At 47.1% G+C, this 22,327-nt stretch overlaps 1 protein-coding gene across 1 annotated transcript in view; it reads right to left on the reverse strand.

Moving 5' to 3' along the window:
- Nucleotides 1–22,327, reverse strand: part of KAZALD1 (Kazal type serine peptidase inhibitor domain 1) — a 67,309-nt gene that overhangs the window by 16,124 nt on the left and 28,858 nt on the right. Inside the window, exon 3 of the mRNA XM_033942513.1 lies at nucleotides 11,334–11,494. Coding sequence (XP_033798404.1) covers nucleotides 11,334–11,494 — 161 coding nt within the window. The remainder of the gene's footprint in view (nucleotides 1–11,333; nucleotides 11,495–22,327) is intronic.

Genomic DNA, 22,327 nt, shown 5'->3' on the forward strand with positions numbered 1-22,327 from the left:
CGGTTGGGACTTGGGCATGGCCCGGTGGTGGGCTTGCGGACGCCTGGGTGGAGGCCGCGAGAAGGCAGGGGTGGATTTTTGTGGGTAGCGGCGCGGAGGGGCCATGTACGGCCTGGACGCGGGCGGTTTAGGCTTTTGCCGGACGAGGGAGGCGAACGAACGTTCGTGTTCGGAGAGGCGTTTTGTAGCCGCCTCGATAGTGTCATCGAACAGTTCTTTTCCCACGCAGGGGAGGTTAGCCAACCGGTCCTGCAAGTTGGGGTCCATGTCGACCAGGCGCAGCCAAGCTAGTCGGCGCATGGCGATAGCAAAGGCTGCCTCTCTGGAGGAGAGTTCGAAGCCATCGTAGGCCGCGTGGAATAAATGGAGGCGCAGGTTGGAGAGGGACTCTAAAAGTAGGCCAAACGCTCCTTGCCGGGAGGCCGGTAGGTCAGTCTCAAAGGCTCTCAATAGTCCAATGAGGTGTTTGAGGTAGGATGTGAAGGTGAAAGTGTAGCTTTGCACCCTGGAGGCCATCATTGCATTTTGATATAGTCTCCTGCCGAACTTGTCCAGGGGGGGACCGCAGCTGAGACCCGGGATGGGTGAGCCTTTTTCAAGGAGGATTCTACTAGCAGCGACTGATGGGAGAGCTGTGGTTGTTCGAATCCCGGGTAGGGTACTGTGCGGTACTTGGCCTCCATTTTGGAGGGTACGGCTGTGACCATGTAGGGGGTCTCCAGGTTCCTGAAGAAGGCCTGTTGGAGTACCGGGTTAGGTGGTAAGCGGAGGGACTCTCTGGGCAGTGATGGCATATCCAGCTCCGCTAGGTACTCCTTAGAGCAGTGTTTTTCAACCTTTTTTGGGCAAAGGCACACTTGTTTCATGAAAAAAATCACGAGGCACACCACCATTAGAAAATGTTAAAAAATTTAACTCTGTGCCTATATTGACTATATATAAAGTAATTCTCTTGAATAGGAATCAAATAAACACAAAGAAAGTATTTTATAATGCTGCCACCGCCAACAACACCGTTGGCGGCGGTGGCACTCAAGTGGCTAAAGAGCCGCAGTTTGCCGGCCTAGGGACAACACTGGAGGGTGGCCAGCTGTGCACCCCCTTGGGACGTAAACCCGGGGTAGGGCAGACCGCCCTCCCCCCACCCTGGTATGCCACTATCTGTACCTCACTCCCTCCCTATGACCAAAAATTCTCCTTTCTTCTATTCCCCGTGTACACAACTATCTCTTTCCCTCCCTTCCTCTCTCCAAAGTCCATGCCTTCTGTGTCCAAACACTCATTCCCTCCCCCACCTCAGCATCTCTTTCCCTCCCTTCCTCTCTCCCAAGTCCATTTCTTCTGTGTCCAAAAACGCATTCCCTCCCCCACCTCAGCATCTCTTTCCCTCCCTTCCTCTCTCCCAAGTCCATTTCTTCTGTGTCCAAAAACGCATTCCCTCCCCCACCTCAGCATCTCTTTCCCTCCCTTCCTCTCTCCCAAGTCCATTTCTTCTGTGTCCAAAAACGCATTCCCTCCCCCACCTCAGCATCTCTTTCCCTCCCTTCCTCTTTCCCAAGTCCATTTCTTCTGTGTCCAAAAACGCATTCCCTCCCCCACCTCAGCATCTCTTTCCCTCCCTTCCTCTCTCCCAAGTCCATTTCTTCTGTGTCCAAAAACGCATTCCCTCCCCCACCTCAGCATCTCTTTCCCTCCCTTCCTCTCTCCCAAGTCCATTTCTTCTGTGTCCAAAAACGCATTCCCTCCCCCCCCTCAGCATCTCTTTCCCTCCCTTCCTCTCTCTCAAGTCCATTTCTTCTGTGTCCAAAAACGCATTCCCTCCCCCACCTCAGCATCTCTTTCCCTCCCTTCCTCTCTCCCAAGTCCATGCCTTCTGTGTCCAAAAACCCATTCCCTCCCCCACCTCAGCATCTCTTTCCCTCCCTTCCTCTCTCCCAAGTTCATGCCTTGTGTCCAAAACGCACTCCCTCCCCCCTTTTGTGTTCCGTGTTTGCCTCCCAGCCCATCTTTGCAACTTTCTCAGCAAAACGAAGCTCAAGCCGCGAGGCTTGTCTTCTGCTTCCTGCCTGCGCTGCCGCACACAAATAGCCGAACGGAAGTATTCTCCGACGTCAGCGCTGACGTCGGAGGGCAGGCTTTGCTTAAGCCCTCCCTCCGACGTCAGCGCTGACATCGGGGAACGCTTGCGATCGGCTATATGTTAGGGCAGGCAGGAACAGAAGACGAGCCTCGCGGCTCGAGATGTATTGAACTCCGCGGGTCCCCCGTTCAGCTCTCTCCTGTCCACGTGGGGCGGACAGCCCCTCTCCCTAGACTGGTGGTACTGCCCTGATGGCGGCCCTGACCGTACGGCACACCAGGCAACATCTCACGGCACACTAGTGTGCCGCGGAACAGCGGTTGAAAAACACTGCCTTAGAGTATCTGGAGTCGGACTGGAGGTCTAAGTCCAAAGCGTGGCCCATGTCCTGGACAAAGCGAGTGAAGGATGGGCGGGATGTTCCCGGGGCCCCGTGCGGGGTCGGTGAATGAGACATCCGTCGGGTGGAGAAGGATGGGGAGGCTTCCCTCGAGTATCGAGGTTCCTGCTCCGATCCACGCTCCGAGACCGGGGAAGCACTGTGGGAGTGTTCCGGGGTCGTCGATCTTCGGCATCTCGAGGAGCCCCTTGGAGACGATGCCGGGGTTCGGGGTACCGATCGATGTCGAATCGGAGACCTCAACCCGGACTCCCTCGGAGAATACCTGCAACCTTGGGTCGGGGTCCCGGTCCGAGGGGGGGTTCGGAGGATGTGCGGGTTGGAGAGTGATAACTCAGCCACCCTTAGTGGTCCCGTACGAGGTGTAGGAGAACGGCCTCGTAGAGTTGGTGAACCTCAGGCCTTCTTGGAGGTACGGCGGTTCGAGGTTTCTGTCGTTTTAGCACAACGTTTTGCCCCGCGGCGGTCTGCGGAGGGAGAGCGTCTCGGGCGCCTCGGTGAGGAGTCCGAGGAGGATGGGATGCGGCGAAGCTTGCGCACTTTTCCCCGAGGTTGCTCAATGCGAGGCTCAGGCTGGTCTGGCACCTGCGGGGTCGAGGTCGAGGCCGATTGTAACTGGGCCATTGCAGCGGACAGCTCCGACGAGATCATCGCTCGGAGTAGGTCCTGGAAGACGGGCACGGACAGCATCGAAGGCATGTCCACTGCCTCGGTGCACTCCACCGGGGGCGACCTCGTATCAGAGTATTCCCGTGTGGTGGACGCACGGCCCGAAGGCTTGGAGGGCTTAGCCGGGGCTGTAAGCATGGGGCTTCCGCCATGCGTTGACGGTGTCCCCGAGGCTGGCTTCTTCGATGTTACGGAACCTGAAGAAGGAAGAGGGGACTTACCCGGGGCCGAGGCTTTCTGCTGTCCCGAGGGCTTCGGATTCGGGTCTCGGGGTGATGCCGAGGTATTCGGGGCCGAGGTCAAGGCCGGGGCCGAGGCCGGGGCCGACCTCGAGGCCGAGGTAGAGGGTTGGTCCGGGGCGAAAAGGTCCGCCATGCGGGCTTTTCTTCGACGGAAGGCCCGGTTCTGGAAAGTAGCGCACTGGGGGCAGGAGTCGGTTGGATGAGCCGCCCCCAGGCAGAGGATGCACCGGCGATGCGGGTCTGTGATGGAAAGAAGCCGCTCACACCGGGTGCACTTTTTAAAGCCGGTCAAAGGCCGGGACATAGAATCGAAAGTAGCCGCAGCTCGAGTAGCCATGTGGCCACGGGGACCCGGAAGCCTCCGGGTCGTCAAAAACGAAGCAGGAATCAAGTTGAAAAGTAAAGAATTCGCGCACAGCGACTTAATCAAGAAAAAACAAGAAAAAATCGCGGTGCTAGAAGGCAGTTGGGGCAGAGCCTGAAAAACACGACTTCTAGGCTCAGCGGAAAATTTTGAACTGGAGACCACAAGGCGATGCGCCCCCTAGTGGAGCAGGAAGGCACGCATGCGTGGAGCAGCAGAGCAAACTTAAATCTTCAATCAAGTTTGCTTGAAAATGCTTCCACATCGGGGCTCCGTAGATGATGTCACCCACATGTGAGAATATCATGCCTGCTTGTCCTGGGATAATAGGTGTGCAATGTAAGAAAACCCTTGAACCAATCCAAAACTTTATCACAAATGCCTATAGCTGCCAGACACTCTAATAACTTTGCATGATCAACTAAATCAAAGGCAGAGCTCAGGTCAAACTGCATTATAAGGGCATTAAAACCCTTATTGAACAGTTTATACAAATTGTCTAGGATTGCAACAATCACTGTCTCAGTTCTGTCTAAAACCTGATTGCGTTTCATGCAGAAGGGAGTGATGTTCCAAGTATTCTAATAACTGAGAATGAACTAAACCTTCCAATATTGTCACAAAAAAAGGAATGGAATGGCCTTTAATTTGTGATTGTTGCTATGGATTCTTTAGGGTTTTTAGGTATAGGCGTGATTATAATGTGTCCTTCCATTAAAGTGAATTGACCAGATTCTAGTAAACTAGTCAAATAGTTCAACAGAGCAAGTTGAAAATGTAGTTGGAGGACAAGGATCCAAAACACAAAATGAATTTGTAAACTTTTGATACAGTTTCCTATAATCTGCCCAATTTGGTTTCTTAAATGAACTCCAATTTAAATCTGCATGAATTCCATTTTCTTGAGGGATCTGAATATAAGGGTCTGGACTTTCAGTTTGTACCATTTAGACAGCTAGATATTTTTACAATGGCCTCCATTGTTTTCTTTAGCAGAACTTACTATTTTTTAGTATGCAAAAGAAAACCTTAATGTGCAGCTAAAGTTTACTACAAAGGCCCCTAAAGGGTCTATTTGCTACTTTCAGTAATGTTTCACAGCTACTGTGGGTTAATAACCAAAATTAGGGGCCATTTTACTAAGGTGTAGCAAAACCTGGGTTTATCGTGTTCTAACACAGGATTTTCCTGTGCTCTAAGCCATTATTGTATGGCTTTTTTATTTATTTTTTCGCAGTACCTACAAAAAATTAACATGGCACTTACTGCCTCCAATTTAGGAGGCTCAAAGAGGCTCCTTGCTAATCCTGCCTGATCTAGTTAGCGTGAGCTAATCCTAATGCACTAGCTTGATCGTGCAAGAATGCCCACTCTCAGCCCAGGGTACTTCACACAAACAAGGAAAATACCAGTCGATCTTTTGTTTTCAAGCTTGTAGAGATCTAGAATGAACTTCCTGACTCCATTAGGCTTTTAGGCCAGCTGCAATTATTTCGTAAATTCCTGAAAACTTTGTTGTTCTCGCAATTTTTAAATGGTTTAACTACAGTCTCAACGAAATGATAATATTATAGTTATTTTTCTTATGTACTTTAGTTTTTAATTAGTTCTTCTTTCTCCTATGTTTTCTGCTATGTACTCTAGTCTTAATTATATGTGAACCAAGTCGAGCTCCACTGGGAGATGACCCGGTATATAAACCAAAGATTAGATTAGATTAACACCAATCCACAGAAGCCTCTTACCCCAAGATTCTATACATGTCATCCAAATTTGGGTGTCAGGTCAAAAGTGCGCCGGGACAAAGGCGCGCCCAGACAATTGAGCGCAGCGCAGAGGCGTGCGCCGCTCTAAATTACTGTTTTTAGGGCTCCGACGGGGGGGGCGTGGGGGGGGAACCCCCCACTTTACTTAATAGACATCGCAACGCATTGTGGGGGGTTTGGGGGGTTGTAACCCCCCACATTTTACTGAAAACTTCACTTTTTCCCTGTTTTTAGGGAAAAAGTTAAGTTTACAGTAAAATGTGGAGGGTTACAACCCCCCAAACCCCCCATAACGCCGGCGCAATGTCTATTAAGTAAAGTGGGGGGGGTTACCCCCCCACACCCCCCCCGTCAGAGCCCTAAAAACAGTAATTTAGAGCGGCGCGCACCTCCGCGCTGGGCTCAATTGTCTGGGCGCGCCTGTCTTTCGCGTCGTTCTCTATGAACCCAAATTTGGGTGCCCAGATTTAGGCCCGATCCTGAAGCTGCACTAGAGGTTTTTAGCACAGGCTGGCGAGGTAAGTGCTTCAACGCTCATAAGAATTCTATCAGCATTGGAGCATGTACCACACCGGCTCATGCTAAAAGCCTCTAGTGCAGCTTGATAAAAGAGGCCCTAAATTATGTTCTCTTAGGTTTCCACTGCTGGCATCATGATTGTTGCTGTTGTCTGGGCCTCGCGTGAACCGTCGGTTCTACCTACCCAGACGTGGTGAGACCCGGATAACAGCAACGCCCCTAAATTAGTTAATGTACCATTAACGCTCAATATTTGTCTGCTAACAGTCAATTATTGGTGACAACTGACACTAATTTGTAGCTGCAACCCAAAATGGGGCAGGGTATGGGAAGGGCATGAGCGTTCCTAAAAATGACATGCAGCGTTACAGAATCGTGGGAACGCGCACACCGTGATAAGTCCTGACACCTAATTTTAGGCACAGGACATGGCGCTACTCATTATTCAATATACAGCGTTGATTTTTTTACTGGCCCAAATTTGAATACCATTTACTGAATCTGGTGCCAGATATGCAGTAGATGAAAATGATCTGGGTTAACTATTGGAGGCGATCCCAAGAACTGGCCATTTGTTTGGCACAGAGTTAAAGTTCTTTACCCTGCATTTTCTATTCTAGATAACATCAGTGGAGTTAGCAACATCCAGTGGTGCTGCTCCCCCGCTGTCTTCCCCGCCCACTTCCCATTCCCCATACCTTTTTAACTTCTCCAATGTTGGTGTTAGCTCGCCCTTTGATGTCACTTCCTAGGGGTGGGTCCCAGAAGTGACATCAGAGAGTGTTGATGCCAATGTGGACAGCAACCTCGCACTGGGAAAGTAAAAAAAAGGTATGAGTGAAGGCAAGGTGTGCGCATGGCAAGGAGAGGAGCAGTGGAGGGAGCGGAAAGGAGGAGGGGTGCCATGCCTGGGGAGGACCACCCCTCCCACCACCTTACTATTTCACTGGCTACATCTATTCAGGTCTGTCATTCCTTTAATAGGCCTCTACCACCTTTTAGCCCCCTCTGTGTGTCTGTCATAATTAGATTGTAAGCTCTCCTGAGCAGGGACCGTCTCTTGCATGTACAATGTACAGTGTTGTGTGCACCTTGTAGTGCTATAAAAATTGTTATTGTTCTAGCTAAGCGCACCATGTTATCTGCGTTAACCCTTAAAATGTGGCATCTACCTTCATGTTAACTGTACTAGTACTACAAATCATTTCTATAGTGCTATTAGACGTACACAGCGCTGTACACATTATATGCAGGTACTTTCCCTGTCCTTAGTAGGCTTACAATCTTAACGGGGGGGGGGGGGGGGGGTGTTGTACCTGGAGCAATGAAAGGTTAAATGACTTGCACAAGGAGCTACAGTGGAATTGAACTCTAAAGCACAATTCCCAACTATTCCTAGTGTTACCATATGGCTCCAGAAAAAAAGAGGATGGATTGAGACATCCGGGTTTTACTTCTACTGAAAGCAAAGGAAGTAAGGAGTCAGTTCGGAGGAAGGCTACTAAAATGGTGTGTGGTTTTCGTCATAAGGCGTATGGGGACAGACTTAAATATCTCAATCTATATACTTTGGAGTAGAGAATGACATGGTGGCATGGTGGCTAGTCGCGGATAACCCGTCAAAACGGTAGAGGGAAAAAAGTGCTCACTGCGGGCACGGGGACAAGACCATCCACTGCCCCGTGGAGTGGTGAATGGCCTTGTCCCTGCAATTAAGGGAGAAAAGGCGCGCGGCCCCCTCCCTCCCTACATACCTATGGCCAAATCCATCTCCATCCCTCCCCCTTACCTTCACGACGCTTTAGTAAAGAAACACTGAAGCTGGCGAAGCCTGCCTGCCTGCAGTCGCGTATGTGTGTACGGAAGCTTCTCCTCTGACACAACTTCCAGTTGCATCACAGGAGAAGCTTCCGCCCACACACACGCAACTGCAGGCACAGGCAGGCTTCGCCGGCTTCAGTAACTTTTTTTACTAAAGCGCCACAAAGGTAAGGGGGAAGAAGGGAGATAGATTTGGCCATAGGTAGTTAGGAAAGGAGGGGGGCCGCGCGCGCGATCGGTGACTGCGCGCCTTCCCTTCCTTTTTGTGTTTTCTCTTTCTTTCTTTCTTTCTTTCTTTTCAGTAAAGACTAAAATAAATTGTTAAATAAAATACTGTTATGGTGGGCTGTTATGGTGGGAAGAAGAGGAGGCTCTGTCCTGAGGCCCAAACACATCCAGCATGGAGGAAAGGAAAGAAGAAAAAAAAAAGAGGTAGAAACCAGCAGACAAATAAAAAATAGTAATAAAAAAAAGCAACTCCTCAGTAAACACACAGAAGAGAAGGGGGTGAGAGCAAAGACAACTGAGGAAGAAAGGGGGAAGTGGCAAAAAAAAAAATATATAAAAGAGAGAGAAAGCCAAACACCTCTCTGATCCCCCCCTGACAATTAACACAAATTTCACACTGAAGCACAGGGATCAAGACGTGGCCGAGATGAAGTCGTCTTCTGGCTTCACATTTTTTAGACAAAATCGCGGTAAATCCCAATGAGGAGGAAAGAAAAAAAAAATACCCAACTGTGTTTAACAAGGACAAAAATCCAGAATAAATAATAAAAACAACAACAACCAGTATGGGCCGAGAAGATCTTTTTCTTTTTCCTCACATAAAGGCTTCTCTTTTCGCCGCTCCCTCCTCAGACCGCCGTTTACTCGCCGCGTCTCAGGCCCTGGTGCTGCCGCTGCAGTTACACAAAGGCAGGTTCAAATTCGCCTCGATTTGTGTGTATGTTGGGGGGGGTTGTTCTCTCGCTTTTGTGGGCCCAGCCTGACATGTCTGTTCCCTTTTTACTTCAGAGAGGAGGGAATTCAAAGGCAATTTTCAAGTGCTAGAAATACAGTATTACTAACGCACTGCGAAGGTAAGGGGATGGAGGGAGATTCTCGGGCTGCTTAAGGGCGGTGAGGTGGCGAGAGGGAAGGGAGGATGCTGCGGGGACGGGGCGGTGAAGGGGACAGCAGGGATGGAGCGGTGAAGGGGACGGTGGTCCGGTGAGAGGGCAGTGACAGGGACAGATTTTTTCCCCGTGTCATTCTCTACTTTGGAAGAAAGCGGGAGAGGAGAGATATGATAGAGATGATGGCGTAAAAGCACATGAGTTGAGTCTCTTTCATTTGAAAGGAAACTGCAATGAGAGGACATAGGATGAAGTTAAGAGGTGATAGGCTCAGGAGTAATCTAAGGAAATACTTTTTCACAAAAAGGGTGGTAGATGCAAGGAACAGTCTCCCAGAGGAACTGGTGAAGATAGAGATTGTGTCTGAATTCAAGAAAGTCTGGGATAGGCACCTGGGATCTGTTAGAGTAAAGAAGAGATAATGGTTACTGTGGATGGGCCTTTGGCCTTTATCTGCCATCATGTTCCTATGTTTCTATGTATTGGGATATTTGGATTTTACTTCCATTGAAAGCAATGGGAGTAAAACCCGGATGTCTCAATCCATCCTCCTTTTTTCTGGAGCCATATGGTAACCCTACAGCTATTTCCCATCTCTTTCGTATTAGGAGTTTAACACTGAAATTAGCATATGCTAAGATGCTGTGTTATCTATTACATCGCCTGAGAGCAATAATGTTATATGTGCACTTGACGTGAAACAGAGAAAATGAGAACTGAAGTTTAATGTGCTTATTATAAATCATCAATAATATGACATTTACATTTTTTAATTTGCGATGCGGCCTCTGAATTTGGCATTTAAGAAGCTTTTACAGCAGTGTGCTGAAGTATATGTCTGTCTCATTTCCTGCTAATATTTCACATATGACACTTTTTTGCTTCCCAGTGATGATGAATTCAATGCTCATTTCAATTGTTAGGGCTCGCCAACCGCTAACGTGGTTTACAAAAAAGACACCTAAATCTTTGAAAATGTACCTCAATGTGTACAGTTCTATACATTGGTTCTGCCTGACTGCCCTGACCTATTCTCTTCAATCACTTTGTATAAGTGCATTTTTTTTTTTAATTCAGACCCAATATTATGGAACAGCTTGCCTGTAGAATTGAGAAAGGAAGAATCTTTTCAAAATTTCAAGACATTTAAAGGCATATTTTTTTCACCTGGCCTTTTAAAATTGGGCAGACTTGCACGGTCTGTGTCTGTATATGGCCGTTTGGTGGAGGATGGGCAGGGGAGGGCTTCAATGGCTGGGAGGGTGTAGATGGGCTGGAATAAGTCTTAACAGAGATTTTGGCAGTTGGAACCCAAGCACAGTACCGGGTAAAGCTTTGGATTCTTGCCCAGAAATAGCTAAGAAGGAAAAAAAAAAAAAAAATTGAAATTGAAATTGGGCAGACTGGATGGACCATTAGGATCTTTATCTGCCGTCATCTACTATGTTACTGTGTATGACAGGATATGAATTCGGGACTGCAGTCTGCATTTATACATTTTTATAATTTTTTATTTGTATTAATTAATATATTAACTAATTTTTAATTTAATTTTATTAATTTGGATGTTATGTTTTAGAAATGTTATTCCTTTTCTTTTTCTTTTCTATTTAAATGGAGTTCTTTTCATAATTTTGATTTAAATTTTATTGTAAACTGCTTTGATCCTTCTTGGCTGTATATGCGGTACATAAAGATTTTAATAAACATAAAAATATATACTAAGGGCCTGTTTTACAATGCCGTGCGGCAACAGCCCCGAAGCCCTTTAAATCTCTATGGGTTTCGGGGCTGTTACCATGCTGCAGCCGCTAGCGCGACTTTATAAAATAGGCCCTAAATTCACCTAACGACAAGCAACTATAGGGCTCCTTTTACTAACCTGCGCTAGCGGTTTAGCACGCGGTACAATGCCGCGCACACTAGATGCTAATGCCTCCATAGACTTGGCGTTAGTTTTTCCGTGTAGCGCGGGGGTTAGCTTAGTAAAAGGAGCTCATAGTCTTTGTAGAGAACATACTTATTGATTGCATTGCTCTTCACTAATGCCCTCTTCTATCAAACTGCGATGAGCATCGGGAGCAGCGCAGGCCATTCAGCGCGGTTAACCGTGCTAAAAACTGCTAGCACAGTTTGATAGAAGAGAGTGGTAGAAATCTGGAACGCTCTTCCGGAGGCTGTTCTAGGGGAAAACACCCTTCAGGGATTCAAGACAAAATTACACAAGTTCCTGCCGAACCAGAAAGTACGCAGGTAAGGCTAGACTCAGTTAGGGCACTGGTCTTTGATCAAAGGGCCGCCCGCGGGAGCAGACTGCTGGGCAATTCTTATGTTCTAACAAACCACTACTGTACCTGTACTGAAATATGGGGATCATCGCCTGGTAAGAGCATGTCAGTCCCATCCTTTCTCCATTCAATGAATGCCATGGGATAGGCAAAGACTTCGCAGCCAAAAATCACATCCTGCCCAGTGACGTTCCAGATGTCGTAGGGAGGGGACAGGATCTGAGGTGCTGTAGAAATATTGCACGGAAAGGAGTAAGGAGGAAGTTCATTCACAGTGAGGTACATACATTTTCTCTCCCTCATATTATATTACATTACATTAGGGATTTCTATTCCGCCATTACCTTGCAGTTCAAGGCGGATTACAAAAGAATTATCAAGGAAGTATTACAACAAGAACTTACAAAAAAAAAAAAAAAAGAAATTTGGTCATTTTCAAAGAGAGTAAGAAATGAGTATGGTTATTTGTTTGGGGTAGTTGGCTTTAGTGAGAGGTAGTGTTTGAAACTTGCTGTGTTATTTCTTTTTTCAGGGATTTCTTAAAGAGTATGGTCTTTATTTATTTTCTAAAAGTCTTGTAGTCTAGGGATGCCATCAGTAGATTGGCAATTTGGTTGTTTAGTTTGGCTGCTTGAGTGGCTAGGAGGCCATCATATAGTTTTTTTCATTTGAAAGAGTATAGACCAGGGCTGCCCAAGTCCGGTCCTTGAGATCTACTGGCAGGGCCAGGTTTTCAGGATATCCACAATGAATATGCATGAGAGAGATTTGCATACCAAGAAGGCAGTGCAGGCAAATCTCTCTCATGCATATTCATTGTGGTTATGCTGAAAACCTTGCCTGCCAGTAGATCTCAAGGTCCGGACTTGGGCAGCCCTGGTTTGACCATCTCTCTGTAATACCATTTCTTCAGTTAATGTTTTATCCCACACTTTAATGAGTCTCTCCCACCCGCCCCCTCCCACCAAAAAAACAAAAAACCTGAGAAGGAATTAGCTGCAAAATTTTGCTCTTGGTTGTCTTTTACTTGTCAATTCTTTCATGTAATCTGTGTCTCCTAGTTGACTAGATACCACTGTTTATTGTTACTTATGTTGTTTTCTTTGATGTATTCTGCTGTTTTGATGTAAACTTGTGTTTTATCTTTTCATTGTATGATGCCATTTTTGCCAGCCTGTAGTATATCAAGAGAAGATAAGAACATTACTACTGTGAAACAGACATAAGAGAAGCTCACATTTGAATTTTGTTTCTCCACTGGTTAGTGGATATAAATTCAAAAGTCATCAACATCTTTTCTCACATCAGGCAGCATTATGGGGTAAAGATCTGGAACAATTGCTTATGCTCACAACTTATGGGGAATTTATGAAACACCTAAAAACATATCTGTTCCTGAAGTATTTAGGCAACTGACCTGTACAATCTTATTCCACAATAACTGATCTCTAAAGCTGTTAGTCACTAGCTTTTAACTTTGTTAGTTCCACTTAATTTGTAGCATTTTTAATCATTGTAAACCGCATAGAACTTCAAGGTCCTGCGGTATATAAATTATTATTATTATTATTATTATTATTATTAATATACAGATTATATTGGCACCAAAAACCTGAACACTGCAGGTGCTAAATTTGGAAATTCGATGCTATGTCATTTCTGGTTACTGGAATTTCTTGGTTTGTGGATCCAGCTAACATGTGGAGGGCCATTTTCAAATGGACGTCTATGTCCAACTTTGGACATTTCTCACAAAACATCCAGTCAGAAGCAGAGAATTTGGCTATTTTTGAACTGGACGTCCCGATTTTTTTGTTTGTTTCTTTAAATTGCCTATTTGGACAACTTTTTTCGCTATTTTAGACCACAGAAACGTCCAAGTTAGAAATGTCCAAATCTAGACCATTTAGCTGTAGGAGGGGCCAGTGTTGTAATCGAACAGCCACAGAGACATCCCGATAGGCATCTTTAAGGTTACCAGATTTTCCCAAAGGAAAATCCAGGCCCATGACTACGCCCCCAAGGCCCGCCCAGTTCCGCCTGCGTCCTGCTCCCAGCCTCACCCCCCTAACCTGTTCGTGCATCGAGACGGCATCTGTGCATGCAATGTGATGATGTTGCGCATCTGCACGTGACATCATCGCATGGCATCCGCGCGTTCGCGGATGCCGTCCCGACGTCGGAAGCTTTTCAAAACCCAGACACAGTGCCAGGTTTTGAAAAGCCATCCGGACCCCCGGGCGTGTCCTCAAAAGGACACGTCCGGGGAAATCCGGATGTCTTGTAACCCTAGCATCTTGGAGGGCACTGCTGTGAACTTCACATAAAGGGTGCCAGAAGTACATCTCACCATAATCACCGTGAAATGCATAGTTATCCCTCCCAAACTCCCCCCAAACCTACTATATTCCTATCTACCACCCCTATAGCCCTTATGGCTGCAGGTGGCACTTATATGGCAGTAGTAGGATTTTGGTGCGTTTTGGTGTACTCACACCCTCCTAAAATCTGAATAAAACATTACAACCTGTCTGTAGAACAACAGCATTTGGTATAAAAAAGGTTAGTAGAGAATCATTTAAGTGTTTTAAGTAGCCTGGTGGATGAGCTAATGAGCCATAAAGAGGAGGAGTCAGGACCTTAAGATAAGGTTGCCAGATTTTCCAATTGGCAAATCTGGACCCCTAGACCCGCTCCCAGGCCCGCCCAGTTCCACCCATTGCCGCCCTGTAACGCCCTAATCCTGCCCCCAAGTCCCACCCTAGCCCTGCTCTTCTCAGGCAGGGAGGAAGTCCGCGCATGCACGGATGCCACGCGATGCTGTCACGCGGACTTCCTCCCTGCCCGACGCGATTTGAGGAGGCTTTTCAAAATCAGACAAAGTGCCGGGTTTTGAATAGACGTCCGGATCCCCGGTCATGTCCTCAAAAGGAGGACATGTCCAGGGAAGTCCAGACGTCTAGTAAACCTACTTTAAGACATTCTAACCACTACATTATGGTGGAAATCTGGGCTTAGCACGTATCTATCACGGGACTTTCTTACATGCTAAGCCCAGATTTACTATGGCATTAAACTCAGGCATTTTCTTTTTTACATGTGTGGAAATGGTTCCAGTAGCATGTGGTATCTAATTCCTATTTAGGGGGTGTTAAGTGCTCCTAGCTTACCCTAGTGTTATGCAATTCTATATATATCCACAAAACAGAGTGGAATTGTCCAGAAGAAAATGATGTGCACTAAAAAAGTATCCTCCAATGTGTCTGATGACTGTCCGTCCGGGACCCACCCGCACACGTAATGCCCACTTGTTTGCCTTCCCGTCCCTAAAGTGCTGCATCTACAAGAGATTCCTCGACAGATCCCTGGCATTCCAGGCATGCAAATGGAACAAATGTCTATCCACTCTCATCTCTAATTCTCCCTCCTACCAAACTTTCAGGAAGTCAATCAAAACTTATCTCTTTGACAAATATCTCTGACTCCCGCCCTCCTTGTAACTCTACTTTTAACTATGCCTTGTACCTCCCACCTTCCTGCACCTCCCACCTACCTGCCTTCTCCCTACCTGCACCTCCCACCTACCTGCACCCGACTTCCTAAGCCACGCCGATTGACTTGTTTATAACCTCTCTATCTCCTTCTTGCCTGCTCCCGACTCGCTGTTATATTGATTGATTGACTTATTTGTAAATTTCGCTGTAGATGTCATGTAAACCACTCTGAACTATTCTGGTACTGCGTTATACAAAAATAAAGTTATTATTATTATTATTGTCCAAACATCAATAAAACACATTCATCGACACGACATGTATATGTTTCGGCCATCAAGGCCTGCCTCAGGAGTCTTAGAAGTATGAATGATGATCTAATAAGAAATATACTGATACTCAAGAAGATATATGACCAACAATCAATCAGAAAGGAATGTCATCCCACAATACATACGGGAGATTTCTATTACCACCTTTCGTCTTCTTATACACTCTGTTTTGTGCATATTTGAGGTTGTGGTGTTGTTTTCCCCTGTTTTTTCTGTATTCTATATATAGCGCCTAAAAAAATTGGCGCCTTCTATAAAAGTTAGATGCGCCATATGAAATCCGGCTTAGCGCTGCTTAGCGGAATTAGGCAGTGCTATGCACACTAACTTGTAGGCACAGCCTATTTATACCAGGGTTTTCTTGGCCTAAATGTATATACCTAACTTGTGCACATGACGCCTACGTCAAAAACAGGTGCATAACCCAGAAACTCACCCATTTTTAGGAAGGCGCTCTAGACTAGCCTCATACCATTTTGTGCAATGCACCTGCCAAGTTATGCGCCTACCTTTCAATTAAGTCCAATTAACATCAGTTATGAGTTGTTAATTGCAAATGCTCCTGTTATGGTACATGGGCTTGTCATAGATAAGAAAAAGAAATCCCTGAAGGGTATATACCACAGAACAATACTATAATATCAGAGCAATGTACTCAAATTACAAAGTTAGAAATATTATACATATTTATTAATTTAAAATTTGCAAAACTGTCACAAAATTTTCATAGAATCGCACACAAAGAACACCATACAAACATTACAAACAAACCAAACAAACCAGACAAGGTATAACAACATATAACATATAACAAGCACTATCAAACCAAGCTGGAAAAGGCCACACAAAAAATCATACAATGATATATAAATATAGCTGTGTTCAAAAGTTCATAAATCACTTACCGTATTTTCACGTAGATAGCGCGCACCCGTGTAAAACGCGCACATGGGTATAGCGCACGGGGAACACAAATCTATGTAAAAAAAAATTAATATAGCGCGCACACGCGTATACCGCGCATGTTAAAACCTCCTCCCGCCTACTCCGAACCGGCATCCTCCCACCCGCTCGCTTATCCGCATTTTACAACTTTTTTTTTTCAATCCGATCCGGCATCCCCCCTACGAACCGGCATCCTCCTCCCCCCCGCTCGCGTCACCCCCCTCCCCCGCGATCCTACATCCCCCCCAGCACCGCAAAACATGTCTTACCCGATTGGGCACCGGCACCAGCACCAATGCACAGGATGTGCCAGTGCCCGAAGATTCTCCCTCGTTGGTTTGGGTTGGTTTGGGCTGGGCTGGGCGGTGCGGTGCAGGAGAGATCCTCCTTCTTCCTGCGCCGGGCTGGACTAGGCTTTCAGCATTTGCGCATGCTCAAAGCCTTCTGGTCTCGAGACCAGGAGGATCTTCGGGCACTGGCACTGGCACATCCTGTGCATTGGTGCTGGTGCCAGTGCCCAATCGGGTAAGACATGTTTTGCGGTGCTGGGGGGGATGTAGGATCGTGGGGAAGGGGGGGTGACGCGAGCGGGGGGGGAGGATGCCGGTTTGCAGGGGGGATGCCGATCGGATTGAAAAAAAAAGTTGTAAAACGCGCTCACACGTATAACGTGCACGGTTTGTAAAATTGTGTATAACGCGTGCGTTATATGCGTGAAAATATGGTAGCTTGAGAGTTCGAAGTCTTCCTGGAACAGTGTCCACGAGGAATGAAGCAAGCAAGATGATTGTGGGCCATCCAGAAAGGAAAAAATCAAAAAACCAACATCCCAAACAGATTAGAGTTCAAATCCAACTTCCATATCACAAAATGCAGGTGCTAGTGCAAACATGCTGTCAGTAAACAGTATAATAAGTAAAATAATCAAAAAAGTCTCAAACCAAGAAGACAGAGAGCATTTTCAAAGTCTTCACAAGCAGAGGTGAAATGCCATAACAGGCAACCAATCTTCTAACATCTCCTCACACTTCCTCACTTCCTCAACACAGGCCGTGTTTCGATGAAATCTTTGTCAAGAGGAAGAAAGCAACAGGCAGGGAGCCAAACCCAAATGCAAAGAGCAACGCTGAGTACACAGCCACCCCCGACATGGGCTTGTCATGCCACTGGGGCTTGCGTGCACCTGTGAAGCTGAAAGCTAAACCACCACCAGAAGTCCAACAGGACACGAACCCACGGAAGCAAAGCAGACAGGGAAACAAGTGGGAACGGACAATGAACAATCTATGGGAGCCAGCAGGATAAAACAAAGCTTGTTTATTTCAGTCCAGGATATACAGTAAAGTAGACCCGACACAGTACTGTTTCAGCGAGCCAAACTGTTTTTATAGTGATATTTGCACACACGGTGCTTGTTTTTTGGATTTATTCTTATGCGATGTTATTATTCATTGAAGTCCCAAATACAGGTGTGTCTATGGTATTCACTTTGCTGTCTTTATTGCTCTTTATTCCTCTGTTTGCATTTAATTTTTTTATTTCTGGGTATCTAGGTATTATACAATTTTGGTTTACTGTATGCATGTTTATTAGATTGTTAATTTAGTTTTCTTTGTTTTGATTATATTAGTGACTCCTGATGCAGGCGGTTTGGTTCGCCGAAGCACAGTACAGTACTCCCCCGAAATTCGCGGGCCTTGCCAATCAGGAGCTGCGTGTCAAAGCAGCTCCTGATTGGTGAGGCCTGACTTTAGTACAGGAAGAGGCGGTCGGAGCATACAACTAGTGATTTCCTTCACTCGGCGGCACTCCGGCTGCCTTCTCCTGCCTGGCCATTCGTGGTTGGAAAATATCGCAAATGACTGGGACCGCAAACTGCCGACCGCAAATTCACAGGGGAGCACTGTACTGTGTTGGGTCTACTTTACTGTATATCCTGGACTGAAATTAACAAGCTGAAAGCTATGCCATTGGTAGTTTCACTACCAGCAGGGCCTCCCATAGTGGACAGGTTTCAACAGAGATATCAGTCTAACGAAGTACCGCCCATCTGGGCAGCAGCAGATGAGGAGTGTTGGAGATGGAGGATCGCATTTGATGCGACACCGGTGGCAGCATTGAATTTATACTGCACAGAAGGCCCGGCAATCTGTTTGTGTATTCTGCCACAAAAACTTGATATCATTTTCAAGTCACTAGGACTTGAACACGAGTCGATGGCACCTAACAATTGCCAATTATCAGTGCCGATTAAGCCTAGTTGTGCCGATGTAGGCAACTAACTTTAGGCGGGCTTTATAGAATTTGAGTGATAGTGTGCAGTAATTGTAATGCTCTCTTCTCATGACACTGGGGGGGAGGGAAAGTTAATGTGTGCTTAGCATGTGAAAACAAAGAAATTACCAACAAATTCCTGGAGGAAAAGTTCATGGGCTGTTATTAAGACATGGGGGAAGCCTCTGCTGCCCTGAATCGGTAGCATGGAACGTTACTATTCTTTGGGTTTTGGCCAGGGACTAGGGACCTGGATTGGCCACTGTGAGAACAGGCTACTGGGCTTGATGGACCTTTGGTCTGACCCAGTAAGGCTATTCTTATGTTCTTACAATTCCTTAGTTAAAAGGGAAGGAAATTGTATACTGCTTTGGCATTTCAAAGCTGACATTCAAAGTGGTGGGCACTGGAGGATTGGGTGACTTGCCCAGGGTCACAGGGAGCAGCACTGGGATTTGATCTCACAACCTCTGGGTGCAACAGCAGCAGCTTAACCAGTGAGCCACAGCCCTTCCTAAGGAAGCAACAACTAGGCCAAGTACCCATTTTGAGGAAATGGGCAGCAAAATGACTTTGACTAATGTTTGGTTTAGAGATTTATATATATATAAATCACAAAGACGAAACAGAATGCTATATTTTGTGGTGTTCTTTTAAAAAACACAGCTAAACAATTTTTGTAAGAATCTTAGACCACATTTTACATACCCTAAACTGTACAGCATGAATATAAGGGCCTTCAAATCCACAATAGTTGAAGACAGAAATTAGTCCCACTCTTAATTGCTATTCTGTGCCCAGCAAAATCCCAACCGCATCAAATAACACCGTACGGATGCCAGAAATAAGAGTCCTGAAACATTCAGGGGCAAAAGCGCTGTCAGTGAGGATCCGTGAACAGCAGTGGGATAAGCCTCAGGGAGAAGGTTCTCTGGGCTGCTAAACTACTTCACGGGAAAGCCAGTCCTAGGGACTCACACACCAGCTCTGCAGCTGGTGATGACTGGAGGACAGCGCAAATTATGGCAGGATGGAAATAGGGCATTTACACAGTGGGGCTACAAGTACAAACTGCTTTAATGGTTTCGCCATGCTGGTAGCAGGGCATGCTGAGAAAAAGCCACTTCGTCTCCTTTGTGATCTCAGTTCATCGCTGACCCCCCCTCTGCTACGAAACTGCGCAGAGAGCCGCGCTGAACGGCCTGTACTGCTCCCGACGCTCATGGGAAATAACACATTGGGGTAGAAGAAACAACTCCTTTCCAAGAAAAGAAAGCTTTACAACTAGGGGGCATGATTTGAGGCTTCAAGGAGGTAAACTCATGAGCAATGTGGAAAGGGTGATTCGTTACTGGAATGCCTTCTCAGAAGTACTGGGGGAGACAAAAGTGGCAATGGAATTCAAAAAGGCCTGGAATAATCACACATAATTCTCTTAATCACAAGAGGATCAAACCCAAGCACTGGGGACCTGATTCTAAGTTCAAGTTTACACTTCTCCCTCGTCATTCGCGGGGGATACGGGCAGAGCCGGACCGCGAATGGTGAAAAACCGCAATTATCCGGCTCTGACCTACCCCCACCTCCCTGCCGCCTTCCCGGCCTTACCTGGTGGTCTAGAGGGCTTTTGGGGCAGGAGCGATCTTCCTACGCTCCTGCCCTGTGCAGATCGCCATGAGGAAATGGCTGTAGGGAGTTTCCGACGTAGTCTCGAGAGACTACGGGAACTCACAGCAGCCATTTCCTCATGGCGATCTGCACAGGGCAGGAGCGTAGGAAGATCGCTCCTGCCCCAAAAGCCCTCTAGACCACCAGGTAAGGCTGGGAAGGTGGCAGGGAGGAAAAAAATATGGGTTATTTTAAAATTAAGACTGCTTTTTTAATTTTCCCCCTCCCCAGAAAAAAATTGCGATTATATGAAACCGCGAATGGAGAAACCGCGAATGGGGAGGGGGAAGTGTATTGCATTTGATATACCACCTATAAACTTAGACGGTTTACATAAAATGAAAACATTTGTACAAATGTTTCTAATAAAAATACAAAGAAGTAATGACACACTATAGGGTATCATTGTATACAAAAGGAGACACGGTCAAAGGATACATCATATAAATTTAGGAAGGGGGAAGGGACCAACCAAGAGGGTGGTAAAGATATCTGAAGGAAGGGATAAAGGGGAAGGCAGCTAAGGCCAAGCGTGACTGAACCAAATACTTAAGACTAGAATTCAAAGGTGGGGGAAACATACTTTAAACACTAAGGCCTGGATTCTGTATAGGACGCCAGGTCTCAGAAGTTGACGGGCGTTCTATATAGAATCGGGCCTAAGGCCGCCTAAAATAAATCTGATTCTGTAACCGAAATCCAGGTTACAGACGCCGGTTAGACAATCAGGTTATTGTAGACGCAGCCGCTACACTTATTTCAGCAAAGGATCTCCCTGCCGCGATAAGTATAGCGGCCGTGGCTGCGGCCACCAGTCCTCCCACCCCCCCAGAATGAATGCGGCAGGAGGGATGCCCAATCCCTCCTGCCTAGAACACCCCCACCAGCCCATCTGCCCCAAACGAACACGGCAGGAGGGATGCCCAAACCCTCCTGCTGGAACATTCCCCTCGCCCCCGAAGGTCACCGGCAGGAGGGTGCCCAATCCCTTCTGCCGGAACACCCCCACTGAAGTTCGCCTAGGTCAATCAGGCCTTAGGCCCCTCCCCGATGCATCCCACAATGCACTGGAAAGGGGTAGGCCTGCCTCATTCTGACGGAGGTAGGCCTGCCAGCCGGCCAGCCATCTTTAAAGATTAGCAGGGGGACCAGGGAGGGGGGTTGGGGGGAGTTGTTGGGGAGGTCCGGGGAGGGTGGGGGAGTTTCCACGATCTTCAGGGGGGTGTTCTGGCAGGAGGGATTGGGCAGCCCTCCTGCCGCATTCGTTCGGGGGGGGAGGGGACTGGCAGCTGCGGTCGCTATACTTATCGCAGCAAGGTGATCCCTTGCCACAATAAGTGTAGCGGCCGTGTCTACTTACAATGTAGGCCAGCATTTTGCTGACCTACATTGTACGCTTCTCCTGCTGGCCTAGGGAGACACATACGGCCGCCTAAGTTCGCCTAAGGCTACGCCTAGCCTTAGGTAAGCTTAGGCATGCTTGCGGGCCTCCCTATGCTCCCAGAGGCGCCTCCAATATAGGCGGCCTGCCTGGGGATCTTTTTTTAAAAAAAACGCGCATCCCGATTGACTGGTTTGACAGCTGTAGGACACCTACAGCTGCCTACAATCGGGACACAGTTTACAGAATCTGGGCCTAAATGTTTCTTTATTAAAATCTGATATACTGCCAAAGCATACCACTGTTCATGGTGGTTTACAACATAATATATTAAAAGAAAAGAACTTCATTAAAACAGAAAAGACCTGAGATTCCCTGTATACCGAGTCCAATGGTTAGACAAGATTCATTGAGCTTGACTCAAATAGAGGTATACCTAGTAGTGAAGTAAGTGGGATGGGGTTGCGGACCACCCCGGGCGTTGTCTTGGCAGATGGGGGAATGGAGCCTCTCCTCCTCTCTGCATCCCCATGTACCTCTTGAAATGTTCACCAGTACAAGCAGCAACCTCCGACTCCAACCCACGCCGACCCCGGCTCCCTTCCGACGCCACCCCTCGGTCACAGGACCAGGACATGACATCAAATGGGAGCCAAGGCGTTGTGGAATAGGAAGCTTTTAAGAGCTGGTTTGAATTTAGAAACGCCATGTTCTTGTCTTAAATTGATGGGGAGGGAGTTCCATAATGTTGGTGCTATAGGATGCTGATCTCAATGGCCGCCTGCAAGGCCGCCGCTGATTGCGTGGCAACCACGCGTCGGCGTCCTCAAGAAAACTCACGTCTATGTCGCTGAACAGATGCCTTAAATGTGGGCCAGCATTTTGCAGGCCTGCATTTAAGATGCCTGTCTTGCACCTGCGGAGATGCTTAGGGACACTTAAACACGCCCGAGGCCACTTCCGGGC

This window comes from Geotrypetes seraphini, chromosome 4, assembly GCF_902459505.1.
Source record: "Geotrypetes seraphini chromosome 4, aGeoSer1.1, whole genome shotgun sequence".
NCBI lineage: Eukaryota > Metazoa > Chordata > Amphibia > Gymnophiona > Dermophiidae > Geotrypetes > Geotrypetes seraphini.